The sequence below is a fragment of the Zootoca vivipara genome, chromosome 6, assembly GCF_963506605.1.
Source record: "Zootoca vivipara chromosome 6, rZooViv1.1, whole genome shotgun sequence".
Lineage (NCBI taxonomy): Eukaryota > Metazoa > Chordata > Lepidosauria > Squamata > Lacertidae > Zootoca > Zootoca vivipara.
In genome coordinates this window covers 89,917,965-89,937,221 of record NC_083281.1, presented here as the reverse complement: position 1 = coordinate 89,937,221, position 19,257 = coordinate 89,917,965, and the positions used below count along the sequence as shown (strand labels likewise).

The 19,257-nt window shown below is 47.5% G+C and overlaps 1 protein-coding gene across 4 annotated transcripts; it reads right to left on the bottom strand.

The window, feature by feature from the left end:
• Positions 1–366: 366 nt before the first annotated feature.
• Positions 367–19,167, bottom strand: BRAP (BRCA1 associated protein). Of its 4 annotated transcripts, none has more exons than XM_035118392.2 (12): positions 18,930–19,167; positions 16,537–16,698; positions 14,918–15,119; positions 12,418–12,607; positions 10,049–10,162; positions 8,656–8,804; positions 8,389–8,464; positions 7,874–8,012; positions 6,015–6,124; positions 5,617–5,706; positions 4,869–4,972; positions 367–4,562 (listed from the first exon to the last, which is right to left on the bottom strand). In XM_035118392.2, exons 1-12 carry the CDS (start codon positions 19,009–19,011, stop codon positions 4,202–4,204), a joined length of 1,779 nt encoding a protein of 592 aa, XP_034974283.2. In that variant the 5' UTR covers positions 19,012–19,167; the 3' UTR covers positions 367–4,201. The 4 variants fall into 4 exon arrangements, with proteins under 4 accessions (XP_034974283.2, XP_034974284.2, XP_034974285.2 ...); XM_035118393.2 differs by having other exon boundaries at positions 14,918–15,116; XM_035118394.2 differs by lacking the exon at positions 18,930–19,167 and adding an exon at positions 17,714–18,846.
• Between the last annotated feature and the right edge of the window lie 90 nt (positions 19,168–19,257).

Below are 19,257 nucleotides of genomic sequence, written 5' to 3'. Positions count from 1 at the left end.
CTGAACAGTCACTTCAAAGAAGCATTCGGGGGACTTTGGAAGAGCGATCTTTGCTCTGTGAATTGCAATGTAACCAGTTCCACCGAATTCAATGGGATTTTCTCCGCTAAGTGTGTATAGCTTTGCACACACAGACTTTTAAGGCCGGGAAATAAGCAATGTGTCCCCCCCCCCAACAACTCTTCCTGTATCCACAGATCTGCTCACTCATCTGGCATTCAGACCCAGGACAGTTCAACCCAGCCAGTTGGACATTGAATGGGGAGAGTTCTAAGCCCAGGCACAGGTCCAGTTGAGACCACATGGAGATCTCTGGGTGCCGGGTTGGCGACTGACATCTCCATCTGGCTGACCCTCCAGATTTCTTAAGCAGGTAAGCAGAAGAGCTTCTTCACTGCATTTATATACCCACTTTTTTCTCCAAGGAGTACATGGTTTCCCCCCTCCTCAGTTAATCCCTACAGTGACCCTGTGAGGTTGACTGGCCCAAGGTCACCCAGTGAGCTTCATGATTGAATGGGGATTTCAACCCTGATCTCCCAGGTCCTAGTCTAACACTCTAACCACATCACCACACTAGCTTCCTGGAGTATTTCTTCTATGGGGCAAATTAAGTAGGTACATAATTACGGGGAAAGCAAAATGTCACGAGAATGATCTGAAAGACTTTCCTTGAAGCTTGAATTTGCTTTATTCTGGATTGTTTTGTTTGACGTTTTAATGTGTTGTAAACTGCTTTGAGATTTTTCTCTTTAAAACATAAAGCAGTATAGAAATGAAGTTAATATTAAGAACAATAAATCACATGGGGGGAAATGGTGCCTAGACGTTTTGTTGCGTTAACTGTAACCTAGGTTTAAGGTGCCTTTGACAATGGGCTTATATGAGTTTCTGACCCTGGTCTACAGGTACTGTGTAACTGACACTTTGGTCAACTCTCAAAAACCACCTATGAACAGAGGATCGATGAAGCCATGTAGGAAGGCTTTTGTCCGCTGGAGAGACATTAGAATGCACAACCTTTCGACAGGAGGGATTCCGGAACGCTTGCTCTGGAACAGCCTTGACTGTATATTAAAAAAGATACCTGTACCCCTTTCCCCCAGGGTGCACGCCTACAGGCTGGAGGATCTTTGGCCCTTGTTTTAGCCAGAAGCGAATGAGATGGTCTGACTCAGCAAAAGGCAGCTGTGCCTGTCCTCATGACAATCGGCATCCCTGGTGTGGAAACAGCAGAACTCTTCGCACACAAGCTTGCTACTTCAATGTACCTTCTTCCAAATTATCGTAGATATTAGTAAATCTGCTACCCAAGTGAAGCACATACACAAATGCTACTGTGCGTATTTTAATCCAGTTTAATAAAGTCCCATTGCAGATGTTACAATATATAATATTATAACAGACACCCATATTAATCTATGGGTGCCGCTAGTGTCAGCCAAACTCCAGTCTATCCTCCGAATAAATCTGACTGCTCTTAGCTCAGCGGGGCAAAGAGCTTGGCAGATTTAACTGTGTTCGTACACAGCACAGGTGGCATCTTTTTGATTAAAACATCAAGCAATTGTCCTCAATTTCTAAGAGGTCAGGACTACAAACTAAGAAGAAGAAAACATTTCAGAGGAAATGCAAGGCTTCTCAGGGAAGAATCCAGATCTTGATCCAAGCCCTGAAATTAAGAAAGTAATGATGCCAAGGAGTGTCTGAGCGCACGTTGATCTTTCAAAAAGATTCCCTGATAAATAACACATTTCAAGCAATTACTCTTGGTGCCTAGGTTCACCTTGGTTTTTAAACTGCGTCCTCTCTTTCCACCTGAACTTTTCTTCCCCAGATGAAGAATTTCCCTTCCCTAGCACACCAATATTGCACAAGCCTCACCCTAACTTCAGGGGACGCAGGAGGACAGAGGAGATCATGAAGCAAGAGTAACGGAGTGCAAAAATAGGATTGTTTTCAAAAATAAGCAGAGTTAAGTTTCTATAGAAGATGGGTACACTGACCATTTAGCTTTTAAAATTATTGTATCAAGAATCCTACTGTACAAATGCATGTGCACAGAACTCTTTTTTTAAACAGATACATTTGTGCTACAAAATCTGATCAAAAAGAGTCAGCAGCAAGGAGCTCAGAAAACTACAAGTTAGCTAAAGGTGATAAAAATCTGGTAGTGCAGCAGGTGGCAAACTGCATCAAGTTAGTGGAGTGGATGCAATTTTTTTCCCCTTTTCAAAGCAAAATACAAGCATGTTAGTGGAAACCTGTAGGTTTCATTAAAAAATAATAACAACAACTACAATTTTCAATCCAGCCAGTAGAATACTACCAATGCCAGTATCTCGCCCTCTGGCTCTAGTTTGTTCAGCGAGGGCCAGCACTCATTATACCTCCATCTACACAAAGCGTATACTTGTACAAAAAAACCACCAGGGCCTTAACTTGTCGTAGCCCTTTAGATGTGTGCAACGCTTGCTGCTAAGTGTAAAGGTGCCATGGAAAAGGGAAAAAAGAGCAACATTTGGCATGGCAAAAAGTCTTCACTTGAGGAAATGTGCCATTTTAAGGGTGGGGGAAAAGATCCAAAGCAGTGCTCAGATTGCAGGCAGGACCAGCAGGGCAGAACCTGCCCATTCACAGCTCTCTTAAAAGTCCAGAGGACATTAGGGCAGCCACACACATTAGCAAACAGAAGAGATAAGAGGTTTGCTTAAAATGCAGGCGTCTGAAGTCAGCCCCTTTCTGACCACCTCCACTTGGTTTTTGTCCTTAGAACCCCCCTGAGCAGGGTTCTTTTGTGGGGAGGAGGGTTAGCTTATTAAATACCTGCCGATTAGCTCATTCTGCACAGACAGCTGAAATCCTGCTATTTCCTGCTAAGGGCTAACTAAAATAGAATTGACACACAAACACACATAACCAACTCCCTAAGGTTCTTGGACATGAGCTTTCAAGTTGCAAGGAAAACCACATGTGTGGAACCCCACAGCGGAAACACACGCTTGGGACATGGGGAGGTTAGGAAGTGAAGAAGCAGCGGCAGGGGACAGGTTAAGTACATGCACACAACTTTTCCACTCTAAATCATGCTCTTTCTCTCAAGGCAGGTTTCAGGGTTTGGTCACATGTGTTCACATGCAAGTGCATAGTCAGGTATCAAAGGCAGAAAACACTGGTTGTCAAGAGGAGGGGCATTTGGAAGAAGACAGGGAACTGGGGCATTTTGAATGAACTCGGGGACACCCAGCGTGGTAGTTTTGCAATTTCCTAGAAAGCTCCCTAGCCAGCAGGTCCTTGCTTTGATGCAAGCATCAACCTTTCTACTAACCCCTAGGCACCTGAGATTTCAACAAGGCAAACCTTCAGTGCATTTCCCATCCCTTAAGCAGATTTCTCCCTTGCTTTCTGGACAGCCCTTCAAAGTCTGGACAATGCTCTTCATTAACTCAGCCCTCCATCTATGATTCACTAGCCAATGCCTCCCAGAGGTTTTACAACATGGGGGACAGGCTTAGGACAAAGGCCTCAAAAAGGACGCATCTCACAGAGATGCAGTTCTTGCACCCAACGCCTCGGAGCTCTTCAACGCCAACGTTCAGCAAGGCTCCTGGCACAAAACTTTCCAGCCGAGCAGAACTTTCCCACTCGGCTGGCAACTCTGCCACTTTGCAGCACCCACCCACCAAGAGGAGAGACTGCCTGCATGTGCTTTCAGCCAGGTGCCTCAAAATCAGGAAAGGGAGCCTGGGTCCGGGTGTACTCCTAGCTTTCAAAAGGAGGGGCAAGGCTACAACGTCCCTTCCTGCGCCCCCCCCCCTGGGAAAAAAAGAAATCTAAGGCTCTTGTCATTTTGGTTTTTTGCACTTACTTTAAAATACGATTTCAAGCAAACATCTAAAACTTGAACACAGTGTTCTCAGGTTATGCAGCAGAGAAAGGGAGGCTAAATACAGCCAGACAGCCAAGGAGTCACTACATACTGCCTATGAGTAGCTAGATAGCCAGCAGAGGGAAAGAGCATCTTAAGGGCTGCCGATTGCTGTTGGCTAGTGCACTGGGGTAGGAAAGGCTCTGCAAACTGGTCGCTCATCCCTTGCTAGACTCTTGCGCCTGCTTCACCTGACAGGCGACTCTCCTTCAGCCCCCCCGGCCACCCCTCTGTGGCCAGTTTCAGTAAGGTCAGCTGCGGCCACCCCATCTCTCACTTGCCCCTCTTGCCTCTACCCTTCCGGGACGAAGGCTTCCCGGGACCCCCCGCCGATGAGCCGGCTGACGATGCCATGGCAATATTGATCTGTCCATCTTGGATTTCCTGCCTAGCCTCAGCGGGGAGGTGATTGATCTTCTGCTGTGTCTCCAAGTAGAACATGACGTCCCGCAGTTGCTCCTGAACCTCCGTGATCTGCAGGTCCTTCTGCTCACATGTCTCCTTCAGCAGCTTCTCCTCCTCCTTCAGCTTGTTCTGGAGCAAGATCTGGTTGGCTCGCAGACACTTGTTCATTTCCTGCTCCTCCTTCAGCTCCGTGGTCAGCTTGGACACTTTGGTGTTTAGTTGGGTGCACCTGAAGGGCAGAGAAGGAGAGGAGAGGGAACTATGTTACATTCAGAGTCTCCTCCATAGGCTGTGGGATCAAAGAGTAATCCCAGAGGCCATGCCAAGGTAATTACTTCATTATGAATGCAGCAGGCCAGCAACACATGCGCATTCGGCTTTTCATGTGCTTGGCAAAACAATTTAAAAACACTTTAAAAGGTGCAGGCGTCTAGGAAAAAAAGACATTGGTAATCCCACCTGCCATTGAACCCAATGTGGTTTGACTGCACATGATTTTGGCCTCTTAAGGATAAACACAACACAAAGCACATACTTCCTTTCGACAGATTGCTTCTCTTTGACCAAGTCATTCAGTCTGTGCTCGAGCGAGTCGCATTTCTCAATCGTCTCTTTAAATTTAGTCTTCATGTTGTTAATCTGTTTTTAGAAAAAGAGAAATGGCACTTTTCAAGCAGGCCGAAGTCTAATTGGGTGTTCTCTCAATAAGGGTTGAGTGTTCTGGAGTGATTTCATTTCCTGGGGGAGTCAGTGAAGAAATTTCAAGACGAGAGATAACCAAGGACTACGTAAAAAAAACCTAAGAATTTGAATTGGAGCTTGCTTCCTCCCTCCCCCTCCATTTTCCTTTTGGGTTGTGTGTTTTTAGATTGTAAGCCTGAGAACGGGCTTTTCTTATGTCCATTATGCACAGTTCAGTGGCAGAGCTCCTGCTTTACTTGCAGAAGGCCCCAGGTTCAATCCCCAGGCAGGACTGGGGGAGAGCCCCGTCTGAAATTATGGGAAACCATGACTAGCAAGTGGAAAAAGTGACAAGAGGGGGTGGTACACTCATGCCATGTTTGCCTCCAAAAGGCCTGGGTAAGAAAGTCTAGGATTCCATCCAAAATCCCCCCATCCCCAAACTCAGGACCATCAGAGAAGATGCCAACTTGTTGGACCAACTTTAGTGGGAAGAGCAATAGCACCAATTTGCCCAACCTCCCTCCACTACCAGCCCGCCACCAGCATTTCCTTCAACCTGCCATCCTCAGAAGAGCTGAACATGCCCATAAGAAACTCACCTCTTCGGCCGTGTCCTTTTCTATTCGGACTATCTTGTTCTCCCAGTATATACGCTGGGACTCCAACTGACTTGTCAGCAAGTAAGAGTACTGTGTTCAGAAGGAAATAAGAGGCAATGACAAGGCAATATTCCACAGGGAGAGCCGTTCCTGCATTTGACATGGGTCTAGGATTCTGCCCTAATATTCCCACAAACTCAACAGCTAGCTTGCAGCTGAAAAGGACCTGCGGCTTCAGTTGTCCGAGTGCCATTCAAGCTCACGCGTAAACAGGGGGCTGCCTGTTGTCTTCATTCATTTGGGTTAATTTGCATCACCCACCCAACTTTCACCAACCATTAAGGAAGCCAGAGAGAATGAGCAAAAGCAAGAGGGGAAGAAAACCAAAGCGGACTTGCCTCTAGTTGTAATGCATCAATCTTCTCTTCTTGGCATATGTCCCCCTCGCACTCATACTGAACTAGCTTCCCGTCTGTTTTGCTGGCCACTAGCCGGTGGACGTAATTGTCTAGAGAGAGAGAGAGAAAAATGCAACAACCCTGATTGACTAGCTCCAATTTCCTATTTGGAATTACAAACAGATACAGAAAGCAAGAGTAAAATTCAGTTACGAATTCTACCCACGCCCACTATACAACAAGCCCACCCTGTTGGGAATCTCACAGGTGGAGCACTCAGCTACTTCCAGTCTCACCCTACAAGAGGATTTGGGCCCTGGTAATGAAGATGGCTGAGCTTCTAGAAAGCTTAAGCTCAGCCAACCTGCTTCCTGCAATTGCCCTGCAGAAAGAATGCAGAACCCAGGACCCTTATTGATTAAAGTTCCATCTAACTCAGTATTGTCTATGGTACACCAGCCATTCACAACCTTGGGTCCATGGATGTTGTTGGACTACAACTCCCGTCATTCCTAGCCAGCATGGCCAGTGGTCAGGGCTTATGGGAGTTGTAGTTCAAGAACACCTGGGGACTCGAGGCTGAGAGAGGCTGGTCTATACTAATTCGGCACTGGCTCTCCAGGGTTTTGGACAGGGGATATTCCCACCCGATTCCCACCATATTCTACATATGATTTGCATAGAATTCAGAGGACAATGCTACTGAATTTATGCTACTGTCTCTGGGGGGAAAAAAGGAAATGGAAGGTTCTAGAGGTAAAGATTGTGATACTAACATAAACACAACCGGAAATGTAATTTGAACATATGGAACTGGGCATGAATTAAAGGATATATAACAAGGGGGGGGGGATTATGGAATATTATCCCAATATGTGATTGCAGTGGAGATTTTATAACATGGCCATGGATGGAAGGATTTACTATAATTCTATATGGAGGAAGAGTGGTGAGAACTAACAGAGGTAAAGTTAATATTAAAGAAAAAAACATGGTTGACAAAATGTTACCAGTAATAATAGTTCAGGAACCCCTCTTGGACTTTTTGTGAGAAAAAGAAATGAATGATTTTGAGACACTTTGACTTAAAAGAAATACTTTTTAACAGAAAGTAGAAAAGATGGGTGTTATCATGGACTGAATGTCTTAATCTTTTCTTTTGGAAAATCAAATGTCCTTTTTACTTTTCTGTAATGTTACTTCTCCTTTTGTCTGTTGCATTCTCTCTCTCTCCTCTCTGCTTGTTTCTTTCCTTTTCCATTTTTGTATCTCTCTTTTTTTTTCTTTCGAGTCATATGTTTGGGGCCTTTGCTAATGTCCAGGAATTGTGTACCCCATGGGGGTGGTTCATGGCTGATGTAGGGTCCCTGGGTGGGAGACAGGGCAATGTTGGTCTACCTGGGTGAGAGGCTGGGAGCAGAAAGGAAGGATCCCAGGTGAGAGCTGGGAGGGGTGCCTACCTTCTGTGGGTGGTGGGGGCTGAGAATTGCCTTTAGGAAAGGACTCCGTAGAGTCTTCTTTTCACAGTAATTATCTTACTGTATTGTGAAAAACTTTAATAAAAATCTTCTAACAACAACAAAGAACAGTGTTCTGTCCGGCTCAGTACTGCCTACAATAGCTGGTTGTGGCTCTCCAGGGTTTCAGATGCAGGCTGAGGACATTCCCAGCCCCTTTTTGAACTGAACCTGGGACTTCCCACATGCAAAGTAGATGCTCCACTTTCCCTAGATGGACCAAGAGCCTGACATGGTACAAGGCAGGTCCCTAAAGCAGATGGCTCAACAGCTAAATACTGAAGCACCGATTTAAGGCTCAGCAATGGCTGTTCCTCAAGCAGTGTCAGGTAGAGGAAATACCTCCGGCGTAGTCCCAGACTCTGTGATTGGTCAGCTGCATGGCATAGGTGTGCTGCGTCTCCTCAAAGTGCTTGTAGGCGTGCCGGCTAACGTAGCGCCCGCATCCAATGTGCCCGCAAATCAGACATATCCACAGGTTCTGCATGAAAAGAAGGATTGTACTGAAGCTCAGAAAAGGCACACACACAGCCAGGCCGCAATCCTTACCCTTGCTGCAAAGTCCCAATGAACAGTGGGATAGCGAGTTTTGAGTAAAGGATCCCATCAAGAGGAACAGAGGGACACTCAAAGGTGGGCTGGGGCGCACTGGGGCAGGGGGCAGGCCCTGCTTGCGTATCAGGTGCATGAACCATTCACAACTGGGTGGACACCCACTGTGTCTTCTGGCCCCTCCTTACTCCAACCCCTCTCCCAGTGAGATTAAAAGTGCATTCAGGGTTGGTTAGCCTGGAGCGAATGACTCCCTCTGTAAACAGCCCCCGCACAGAAATTGCCCCTGTTCTGTGCCCACTCACTTCTTGGACTCCGCACTCAAAGCACTTGTTCTCTTCCACAGGTTCCGGCGTCTGGCAGTACCTGCACACAGGACACCTGGAAGAGGCAGGGGAGAGAGAAGTTGTTACAATCCAGGCCGATGAACTTGTGGGCGGTGGCGGCAGGGGGGCGGGGGAGGGCAAATCCGGATGCTGTTGGAAGGGCAACAAAATTGGGAAAGGCATGCAAACAGCCCTCTTTCTCTCCCCCCTCCCCAGCAATACTCCAGAATGAAGAGAGCTTCTTACGTGGTGTCCTCCCACCGCTGCAGACACTGGCTGTGGAAGCTGTGGTTGCAAAGCGTTGTGAGAATCCCATTGACGGACTCGTCCATTCTCTCTAGGCAGACAGTGCACTTGGGAAGCTCAGTCAGGTCCATGACAGGAAGACTGGCCCCCTGCAGAGGAGGAGGAGGAAGAAAAAAGGCCCATCCAGATTTGTCAGGGTGCTGCTTGATGGCACATGCAACCAATCACGTATTTTACACTGGCAATGTGTTCATTCCCCCCCCCCAAATTCTTCTTTTTGCCTTCTCAGTAGCAAAAAGGGATTCTAAGCCCACCAGCCACTTTATACAGAGGCCAAAAACACAGTGCTGTAGTGGCTGAAAAACTGCTCATGGCGTAAGTCAATGCACAAAGCAGACAGGAGGACCAGGGGATTGGGGGGTCCAGAGGAAGGAAGAGCCCAAATTAGAAACAAAAGCCCGTCTGAGAAAACAAAACAAGAAGATCACATTTGGGGATACAGCTTCGATGGAAAAAATTAAGCCGGTGTCAATTTAGCTAAAGTTCAGGCTAAACCTGGTGCATATATGGCTTCCATTTCTCATACTTATTTACTCATTTGTAGGTGCTAAACCATCAGCCTTACACGGATGCAGATTTCTAAAGAGATTTAATAAACTAATGTGATTCCGTCTTTACTTTCTATTCCTTATTTGTCTTCCCTATGCATGTACTAGCTTATGGGAATAAATCGCAAGAGCCCTGCATTGGCTTTGCTGTCATTGTTACTCTTTATTGCACTTTTTAGATAGTACAAAATGCCTGGAACAAGCTCAGTGCTTTCCACCGACTGCATACAGCACAGGAAGATCACTAATGGTGGAGAGGTTGTCATTCAATATGCCAATCCTGCCCCCCACCTCCTCCAATTACAGTGGTACCTTGGTTCTCAAATGGCTTAGTTGTTGAACAAATTGGCTTTCCTTCCTCTAAAAAGAGTCCTGGGCAGTGAACAATGATCAACAAACCCTGAAGTGTTCCGGTTTGCGAACGTTTTTCGGAAGCCAAATATCTGACACTTGAGTGTAGGAAACTCCTGCAGCCAATCGGAAGCCGTGTCTTGGTTTTCGAACGGTTTGGGGAGTCGAACGGACTCCCAGAATGCATTAAGTTTGAGAACCAAGGTACCACTGTACTGATCTTCTCCACAGACTTCCTCAGAACACAGTTTGGAAGCCACTGGGCAAAAGAATCAAGGGACAGATTGGGGTTTAAAAATGCACACAAACAGGGACAAGTTCTTTTGTAGACATTCACAATTCCTGCTGGAACCTTGAGCTGCTGCATCCAGCTGGCTGAAGGGACCTGGGATCCTGAGAGGATGCCAGAGTTGGAAAAGTGTGAAGCAACTTACATCTTCTGACTTGAAGACCTCTGCCCTCTCCACGTAGACCAGCTGGCACACATCCTCTTCTATGGAATTGAACTGCCGGCCATTGCAAGTCATGTAGAAGCTGTCTGCATCTGCCTGCAATTAAAGCAAAGGAGAAGAGACTGAGCTGTTTGGATGGAGAAAGCATAGCCCATGGCAATGAAGAGCAGCACAGAGGCATCTGTGCCAATAGGAGACAAACTGAGATTGCTTCCCAGGCTACTGGTGCTCACACAGTTCCCTCAGAATCTAGAACACTTTTTAAAAAGGAAATACAGTGGTACCTCGGTTTACAAACACCTCGGTTTACGAACTTTCGGTTTACGAACTATCCTAACCCGGAAGTTAGTAAACCGAGGTGCCGGAGGTCTACTGAGTGTCCGATGCCTTCGGGGAGGCCGGGCCTTCGCTCCGATGCCTCCTGGAGGCCCGCAGCGAAGGCCCGGCCTCCCCGAAGGCATCGGAGCGAAGGCCAAACCTCCCCAAAGGTATCGGAGCGTCGGATACCTTCGGGGAGGCTGGGCTTCGCTCAGATGCCTTTGCGGAGGCTGGGGAGCCGCGAAAGCGGTCCCCGGCCTCTGCAAAGGCATCAGAGCAAAGCCCCAGCCTCCGGAAGGCATCGGAGCCGGGACTTCGCTCCGATGCCTTTGCAGAGGCCGGGGACCGCTTTCGCGGCTCCCAAGCCTCCGCAAAGGCATCGGAGCGAAGTCCCGGCTCCGATGCCTTCCGGAGGCCGGGGAGCGTTTCCGCGACTGGGCTGTGCAGCCGCGAAAGCAGTCCCCGGCTACGATGCCTTCCGGAGGCCGGGGAGCACTTTCGCGGAAACGCTCCCCGGCCTCCGGAAGGCATCAGAGCCGGGACTTCGCTCCGATGCCTTTGCGGAGGCCGGGGAGAGTCGCGAAAGTGCTCCCCGGCCTCCGGAAGGCATCGGAGCGGCTTCGCTACGATGCCTTTGCGGAGGCCGGGGAGCACTTTCGCGACTCTCCCCGGCCTCCGCAAAGGCATCGGAGCGAAGTCCCGGCTCTGATGCCTTCCGGAGGCCGGGGAGCGTTTCCGCGACTGGGCTGTGCAGCCGCGAAAGCGGTCCCCGGCAACCGGAAGCCAGGGACCGCTTTCGCAGCTGCACAGCCCAGTCGCGAAAGTGCTCCCCAGCCTCCGCAAAGGCATTGGAGCGACTTCGCTCCGATGTCTTTGCGGAGGCCGGGGAACACTTTCGCGACGCTCCCCAGCCTCCGGAAGGCATCGGAGCCGGGACTTCGCTCCGATGCCTTCCAGAGGCCGGGGAGCGTTTCCGCGACTGGGCTGTGCAGCCGCGAAAGCGGTCCCCGGCTTCCGGTAGCCGGGGACTGCTTTCGCGGCTGCACAGCCCAGTCGCGAAACGCTCCCCAGCCTCCGGAAGGCATCGGAGCCGGGACTTCGCTCAGATGCCTTTGCGGAGGCCGGGGACCGCCTCTGCAAAGGCATCGGAGCGAAGTTCCAGCTCCGATGCCTTCCGGAGGCTGGGGCTTTGCTCCGATATTTTTGCGGAGGCCGGGGACCGCTTTCGCGGCTGCAGCCCAGTCGCGGAAACGCTCCCCAGCCTCCGCGAAGGCATCGGAGCAAAGCGGTTAATCCGTTCTAGGGGGTGTTTTTCCTCGTCTAGAACGGATTAATCAACTTCCCATTACTTTCAATGGGAAAGTTCACTTCGGTTTACGAACACTTCGGTTTATGAACAGACTTCTGGAACCAATTGTGTTCGTAAACCGAGGTTCCACTGTAAGTATTTATAATGCACACATCCTAACTCTGCTGAAAGCTCAGGTGATGCTGCAAATCCAAATGTATATTTTGAAAGTGCCTGGAGCTGTACAACACCAAGATTAAGCCAGGACTAGATAAGCCAGGTTCTCCAGCCCTCAGAACAATCACACAGAAGGTACCTATGAATAGCATAACCACTTAAACCATTTAAGAAGGCATATTGGGCACATGAGCTGGTGGGGGGGTGGGTCTCACAGACCTTTATGAACCTAAAATGGCCCCCAGTAGCTCTGGGCTGCATCCAGGTGCTCCACAACAGCAGTTTTAGAAAGGTACATGTAGAAGAGCATAGGTTTTTACTGCTGAATGTGCCTCAGTGAGTGGTTAAACCTGGCCAGTGGTTACTTGGGTTTAAAATTTGTTTCATTTTTTTCTGGGGTAAAAGTGTGCTTCCGAATCTTGTTAACTACTTCCGGTACCCTGGGAAGAAGAAACAGCTGGGTGCGGGGCATCCTTTCTAAATCATTTTTTGAAAGCATTGTGTAATTGGAGAAAACTGTTTTGTTCCCCTTTTGGCCAAAGTAACATTTCATCTATTGGCTTTTTACCTGTGTACTAAATTTGATCAGGACCATGTACTGGTTTGGGGTGGAGTCTCGTATGATCTTCATGTGCTCGATGGCTTCATAAAAGGAAGCCACAAACTTCATGAGGTCATGGCTGGTCATTGTGGCAGGCACCGTGAGAATGCACAGCATGGCACTGCGTCGCACGTCTTCTTTCAAGGAGGTCATCTTGCTGCATGAGATGGGAATTAGAATGGTCAATAGGTTCACCGACATTTTGAAAGCCTCAACCCACCAATGAAAGCCTTAATTAAAAAGCACCAATGTACTGTATTACGGATCTACTTCATCCAAAGACTCCCACAGTACAGTGGTGCCTCGTAAGATGAATTTAATTCGTTCTGCGAGTCAATTCATTTTGCGAAAAATTCGTCTTGTGAATCGCGGTTTCCCATAGGAATGCATTGAAATTATTTTATTTTTTTTGCCCATAGGAACACATTAATTAAATTTCAATGCATTCCTATGGGAAACCGCGATTCACAAGACGAATTTTTCACAAAACGAATTCGTCTTGCGGGTCACCATCAGATCGCAAGACGCATTTGTCTTGCGAAAAATTCGTCTTGCGGGGCATTCATCTTGCGAGGTACCACTGTACAGATAATTTGTATAATAAGGTCTTCTGAAGAGGAAATGTATTACCTCTGTCACTTTCCTGCAAAACTGCACTAATTAAGCCAAGGGCAGCCAATGTGGTGTCCCTCCAGATGTTTTGAATTCCAACTCCCATCATCCTGGTCATTGGCCATGTTGGCTGGGGCAGAAGGGAGTCCAAAACACCTGGCATCATGCTGGCTACTTCTGGATTAATCTGTAACTTCTTTTCATTATAGGTTTGTCAACCCCACTGAACCTGGTTACCTATTATTGAAAATCACTGCTGTGATAACAAACAATACATCAAGAAGATGATCAGCAAAGGAAGACGGACTTCCCTGGCAGGCAGCTGCGAGCCACTGTGGATCTTCTCTTACAACGGGGGTGGGCAACTGCCAGCCTGTGGACCAATCTTGGCCCACCAGGCCATTTTTCCTAAACCATGCCCATCAGCATGGTTTAATGCACCACTGGCTACATGCATCTGATGAGCAGAGATTGGTGCTAGAGTGGCATGAGAATGAGAACTTAAAAGGAAAGGGATGGGGGAGAAACTCACAAAAGCTTATGTAAGGCTCCTCCCACTTCCCCTTTAAGATTGGCATGAAAGGTACTTTCACAGGTGGTCAAATTTGGTCCCCTAGACAGATCCTAATAAGTACCTGACGTGTGGAGCCAAAAATGTTCCCCACCCGATATCAAGAACAGGCAGGCCACTGTCTCCCAGACCAAGAGGGAATTGAAAAGGGATGCAGAGAGAAAGTTTCTACCGGTATGTAGGAGCGCTCTCTGCCATTAGGGAAGGATACATAAACTGGGGTGAAGGAAAGGGGGGGCACAGTCCACAGAGCTCAGGCCTGGTAATAGCTGCCTAGATGCTACACTGGTGTGCGTAGGTATTCAGAGCTGTAGAAGCAACTGTAAATGTTTTCTTTAACAATAAAGACTTAACTATCTGCCGTGTGCATTCCTTGGCTGTGAACCACCCATGAACGCCCCCCCCCCTACAATGTGCAACAGCTGATGGAATAGCTACAGTACACCCTTGATTTTTGCAAGGCCACAAAGAGGCCCAAGACTCAGGTCAGTGTTCAAAATATGAGCAACTGATTTGTACCCTGAAATATCCCAGAACCTTCTTCAACATACAGGGGCTGCATAGCAATGCAAAGGGTTCCTAAACAGGTAACAGGAGTTTCCTAAATGGTAGAGAACCACCACCATAAAGAAACTAGTGCAAGCTTGTGCTGTCAAACATAACAGATGTTGAACCAAAGTGTAAGTAAATATTTCAAACCAAGCATTTCCCCCCAAACACTTTCCCAGGCCCTTTAAAGCATCAGTTAAGGCAATTTTAACCTGCCTCCCTGGACTTTATCCTACTGCTACTTTTATTGCACTTAAAAAAAATCACTAAACCAGAGTTACCTCTCTTCCAAAATAAATAAAAATAAAAATCCAGCAACTGGATTTATCACATTTCAAAGAGTACCTAGGGACTGCCTTAAATTAGGTTCAGTTTGGCCTAGTATTGTCTACTCTGGCTGGCAATAGTTCTCCAGCATTCCAGGCAGAGAGGAACCTATCCCAGCCCCCACTACCTGATCCATTCATTTATTTCTTAGACTTATATCACACTTTTCCTCTAAGGAGCTCATGGTGGTGCCCCATTGTTCTCCCTTTCCCCGTTTTATTCTCACAACAACTCTGTGAGGTAGGTTAGGCTGAGAATGCCCATTTGAGACCTTCAGCAAGCAATACGTGTGCTCTTCCGCTGACTTAAAGCCCTTCCCCTAAGGGAGCAGGAGTTTCACAGTAACCAAACATGGCTTGGATCTGGGACCCGCTTCGCACAAGCCACATAAGAGAAGCACTTCCTTACTTTGTCTTGTAGAGGTGCATGATGCCATGAACTATTTCAACCGACGGGTTTCCACTGAAAAAGGAAATCTGGTCTGGAAGCTGCTTTGAGGGGGAATCTGGTGCTGTCCCAACACCCCCACTTTGGCCATTATGTTTACTTCGGTCATCGGGGGAGGATGCCTCAGACGCTTTGCCTTCCTCCATCACTGCTTTCAACGCTTCTTTTTTCATGAATCAAGAAAAGGATAGGTCAGACACTGCCTGCGTGAAAAATTCAATTGCTCTTCTAAAACACTATTTCCATGCATTATAAAGGGAATCTACTCAGAAAGTGCCCTTTGTAAATTGTGTACATCAATGACTACTTCCAAGCTTACTATTTATCCACCCGGGAGCATGTCCAACCGTCAGTGAAACCAATTTGAGGGTTTTGTTTTGAGTAGGTGACTTGCAAACTGGTCCTCCAGACTATTTAGCCATAGAAAGGATTAAGAGGCCACTGACAGCTCAATTCCATGCATACTGATCCCAAAGCAAGCTCCAGTGTGCCAATGGGGACTCCTTCCGAATAAGCGTGTTTAGGATTGCGGCTCTAACCTAGCAACCAAAAGGTAAAGGCTGCAAAGTAGCCCCTAGCAATTAGAAACATTTCTCAGGTTATGTTTGATCACAAAAGGTTGCATCCAATGAAGGCATTCCATTCGCACAGGGACTTCTGCATGTGCAACAGAACTTCCCCTCCCTCTTTTCTCCCTACCCCCACAACCAGAACCTGCTCCAGAGGATTACAGGAAAACCCAGAACAGATTTGAGTGGCTCAAAGGGGTGGGGAGGACAGGGAGGGGAAGGTCAGTTATGCTCATGCAAGTCCTTTCATGCAATTCAAAGCACTGTAAGGCAGGAAAATTAATCCCTGGTCACTGATTAGTCATTACTCCTTCATATTGTTGTAGAATTATTAGAATGGGCTTCCCCTATCTGACTCCCTATCAAGTCCCATCAACCAAAGCCAACATGGACAATTGTCAAAGATGCTAGGAGTTGTAGTTTAAAACACCTGGAAGGTATCTTGTTCACTAACCCAGGCATCCCCAAACTGCGGCCCTCCAGATGTTTTGGCCTACAACTCCCACAATCCCTAGCTAACAGGACCAGTGGTCAGGGATGATGGGATTTGTAGTCCAAAACATCTGGAGGGCCAAAGTTTGGGGGTGCCTGCACTAACCCTTCAATAGGTGGGCATCAGTTCTGAGAATACTTTAAAACTTTAGAACAATCTTGCAAACAAATCTACAGAAGTTGCAGGCTCATAACCATTCACTGTTTGGAGCATTTCCTTGTCTCTAAGAAACAAGGACCAGCAGCCAAGTCTGTTCCTGTCCTGCCCTCTCTCCCGGCCTAGACAGTAACAAGAACAAAGAAGTTTTCCTGTTTGGTCAATTAGTTCATTCTGGCACTTAACAAGTCTGATTTAGGAGTGGTCCTGTTGTATGGCTAAGTGGAAAGGAAAAAGCTCACACTATCATATGCATGTAACTGGCTCTTTCTGACACCCACTCTGATAGTTATACATTTTCTCGAAGCATAAACTTGCATCTGCATTCTGCTCAGGATCACATGGAAGCACCATACCAATACCTGCATCAGGCTTTATAGTCTCAATGATCATATCAGTCATCTCCCTGCGGCCAATGTGCTGGTGAATGATAGCTGCTTTCTCAACAGGCTCCTTTCCGTCTAAGAAGGCTGTGGCAGCTGCTAGTGATTTCTCCTGGATTTCTTCATCAGACATTTCAGTGGCTAAATAAAAGCATTGATGTATATTATTATAATAGCTATCCACAAGCTAGAACAAAAACAACAAAAGCAAACACGCCCTGCCAAATCTAAATGATTATATCCATTGCAGTTGAACTAGCCCAGGCATCCCCAAACTTCAGCCCTCCAGATGTTTTGGACTACAATCCCCATCATCCCTGACCACTGGTCCTGTTAGCTAGGGATCATGGGAGTTGTAGGCCAAAACATCTGGAGGGCCGCAGTTTGGGGATGCCTGAACTAGCCTATTACCCGTATTTTCTGGCATATAAGACGACTGGGCGTATAAGACAACCCCCAACTTTTCCAGTTAAAATATAGAGTTTGGGATATACTCGCCGTATAAGACCACCCCTCTTCCTACGATCATCCATGGGCCGGACATGCCTGCGCTGCCCATATCCAAAATGTCCGCAGCACCAGAAATCGCTTCTGCACATGTCCGGAAGCCGAAAATTGCATCTGGGCATGCACAGAAGCAATTTTCGGCACCGCGCTACCCATTTCCAAAATGTCCTCAGTGCCAGAAATCGCTTCTGCCGCTGCGTATAAGACAACCCCCAACTTTTGAGAAGATTTTCCTGGGTTAAAAAGTAGTCTTATACGCAGGAAAATACAGTACAGTCATACCTCGGGTTACAAACACCTCAGTTTGCGAACAGTTCGGGTTACGAACTGCGCAAACCCGGAAGTGTTTTCGCCCCGCGCGTGTGCGCAGAAGCGGCACGCGCGGTCTGCGCAAAGCGTGAAAATCGCGCTTTGAGCATGCGCAAAATGGCGCTTCGGGTCGCGTTCGGTTTACGCACTATTCGGGTTACGAACTGCAATCCGGAACGGATCGCGTTCGTAACCCGAGGTATTACTGTAATTCATTCTTCTTCAAACTTGCTGGAAACTATACAGAGTGGCTGGGGCAACCCAGCCAGATGGGTGGAGTACAAATAATAATTAAATGTTTCCAGCCTCCTATCAGTTCAGCATTTGGGCTACAACACACCTGTGACATCATTTAGCTGATCTCAGTGGCACTTGTAGATACAAATCAGGTCATGAGCAAAGCATTACACACACACACAGGCAGTGTAACACATGTATCTGGGTTTTCCTGTTAGAACAATTGATAAGATGCTTAATTAGACAACTGCAATCACAACATTATTATGAAAGGGCCCTGTTTGATGGGGTCTCCATCTTGTGCTTCCCCTATCTCCTTCTTGCCATAATATTAAGTTGTTATTAACAATTTGTCATGTACAATGACAGACATATACGTAGAAACCAGGAGTCTATGTAGCATTTAACATTTTCTAAGATGTCACAGATGAAGATGAGGGCACACTTCTATACCTGTGACCGCCTATTTTAACATAGAATTATTACCTCGAGTGTACATCCTGCATTCCCAAACACATAATAATAATAATTTATTTGTACCCCACCCATCTGGCTGGGTTTCCCCAGGCACTCTGGGCGGCTTCCAACAAAGATTAAAAATACATTAAAATGTCACACATTAAAAACTTCCTTAAACACATCACACATTCTGGAAGGGATTTGTCCTGTGTTGTCTACACATACTCTGCATTAGCTTCTCCGACATCGGCTTCTGCCAGAGAGCTTATTAGTAAACCAAGCACACCAACTTTCATATATGACTGTTGTTGGAGGGGGAGCCCTTTTTCATTTGAAACATTATCAGTAATTCTTCATAGTTAATAGCAACAATATGAAGTTTGTCATTAACTTGGGAGCACTGCTCTACCTTGCTCAACATTATCTTCGTCAACCAGCATCATCTCTGTGTGATCTCAGCTACAGAGGCATCTGCTCTTACATAAGCGAATTTTAACTAAAGGATATAATTTGGTTAGGCCAGGCATCCCCAAACTGCGGCTCTCCAAATGTTTTGGCTTACAACTCCCATGATCCCTAGCTAACAGGACCAGTGGTCGGGGAAGATGGGAATTGTAGTCCAAAACATCTGGAAGGCCAAAGTTTGGGGATGCCTGGGTTAGGCTTTCTACCTTTGGATATAAAATAATAATTGGTGCTTTAAAAGTTGTACTTTTTTCTTGTAAAACACACTGGGAGTCATTGTAGAAGAATTTTAAAAAATATTTACTGTATGTTTTAATCCCTCTCTGACCGACTTTCCTCCCTTTCTCTCTCCCCCCCCCCTTGTTTACCCCTCATTCTCCCCCGAGCCCTCTCACCGGCCGCGCTGTAAGGAAAGCCGCCCGGCACGGGCGAAGTCTCGGCCAGCTCCAAGCGAAGGACCACCAGCGACACACTCATAGGGCCCGCCCTGTAGGGGCTCCCGAGCCCGCGGGGCCCGAGCGGGGCAGGGAAAGGGGAAAAGAGGCCCAAACCGCCCCTGAGGCGCCGGCTGTGGCTCCTGCTGTTGTTCCGCCGCCTTCGCCGCCGCAGCTCCCTAGGATTATGAGCCACTTCCGCCCCCTGGCTCCCTGACCCTTGACCCGCGCGTGCGCAGGCGCAGAGAGGGAGCGACAGAGTGGGGCGGGGCGAAGGTTGCCAGATCTG

Coding starts and splice junctions, on each gene's coding strand:
- BRAP (XM_035118392.2), bottom strand. CDS start 19,011: ATGAGTGTGTCGCTGGTGGTCCTTCGCTTGGAGCTGGCCGAGACTTCG. Junction 6,125..7,873: donor AGTCTGGGACTACGCCGGAG/GTATTTCCTCTA, acceptor CTCTCTCTCTAG/ACAATTACGTCCACCGGCTA. Junction 5,707..6,014: donor TTGATGCATTACAACTAGAG/GCAAGTCCGCTT, acceptor TTCTGAACACAG/TACTCTTACTTGCTGACAAG.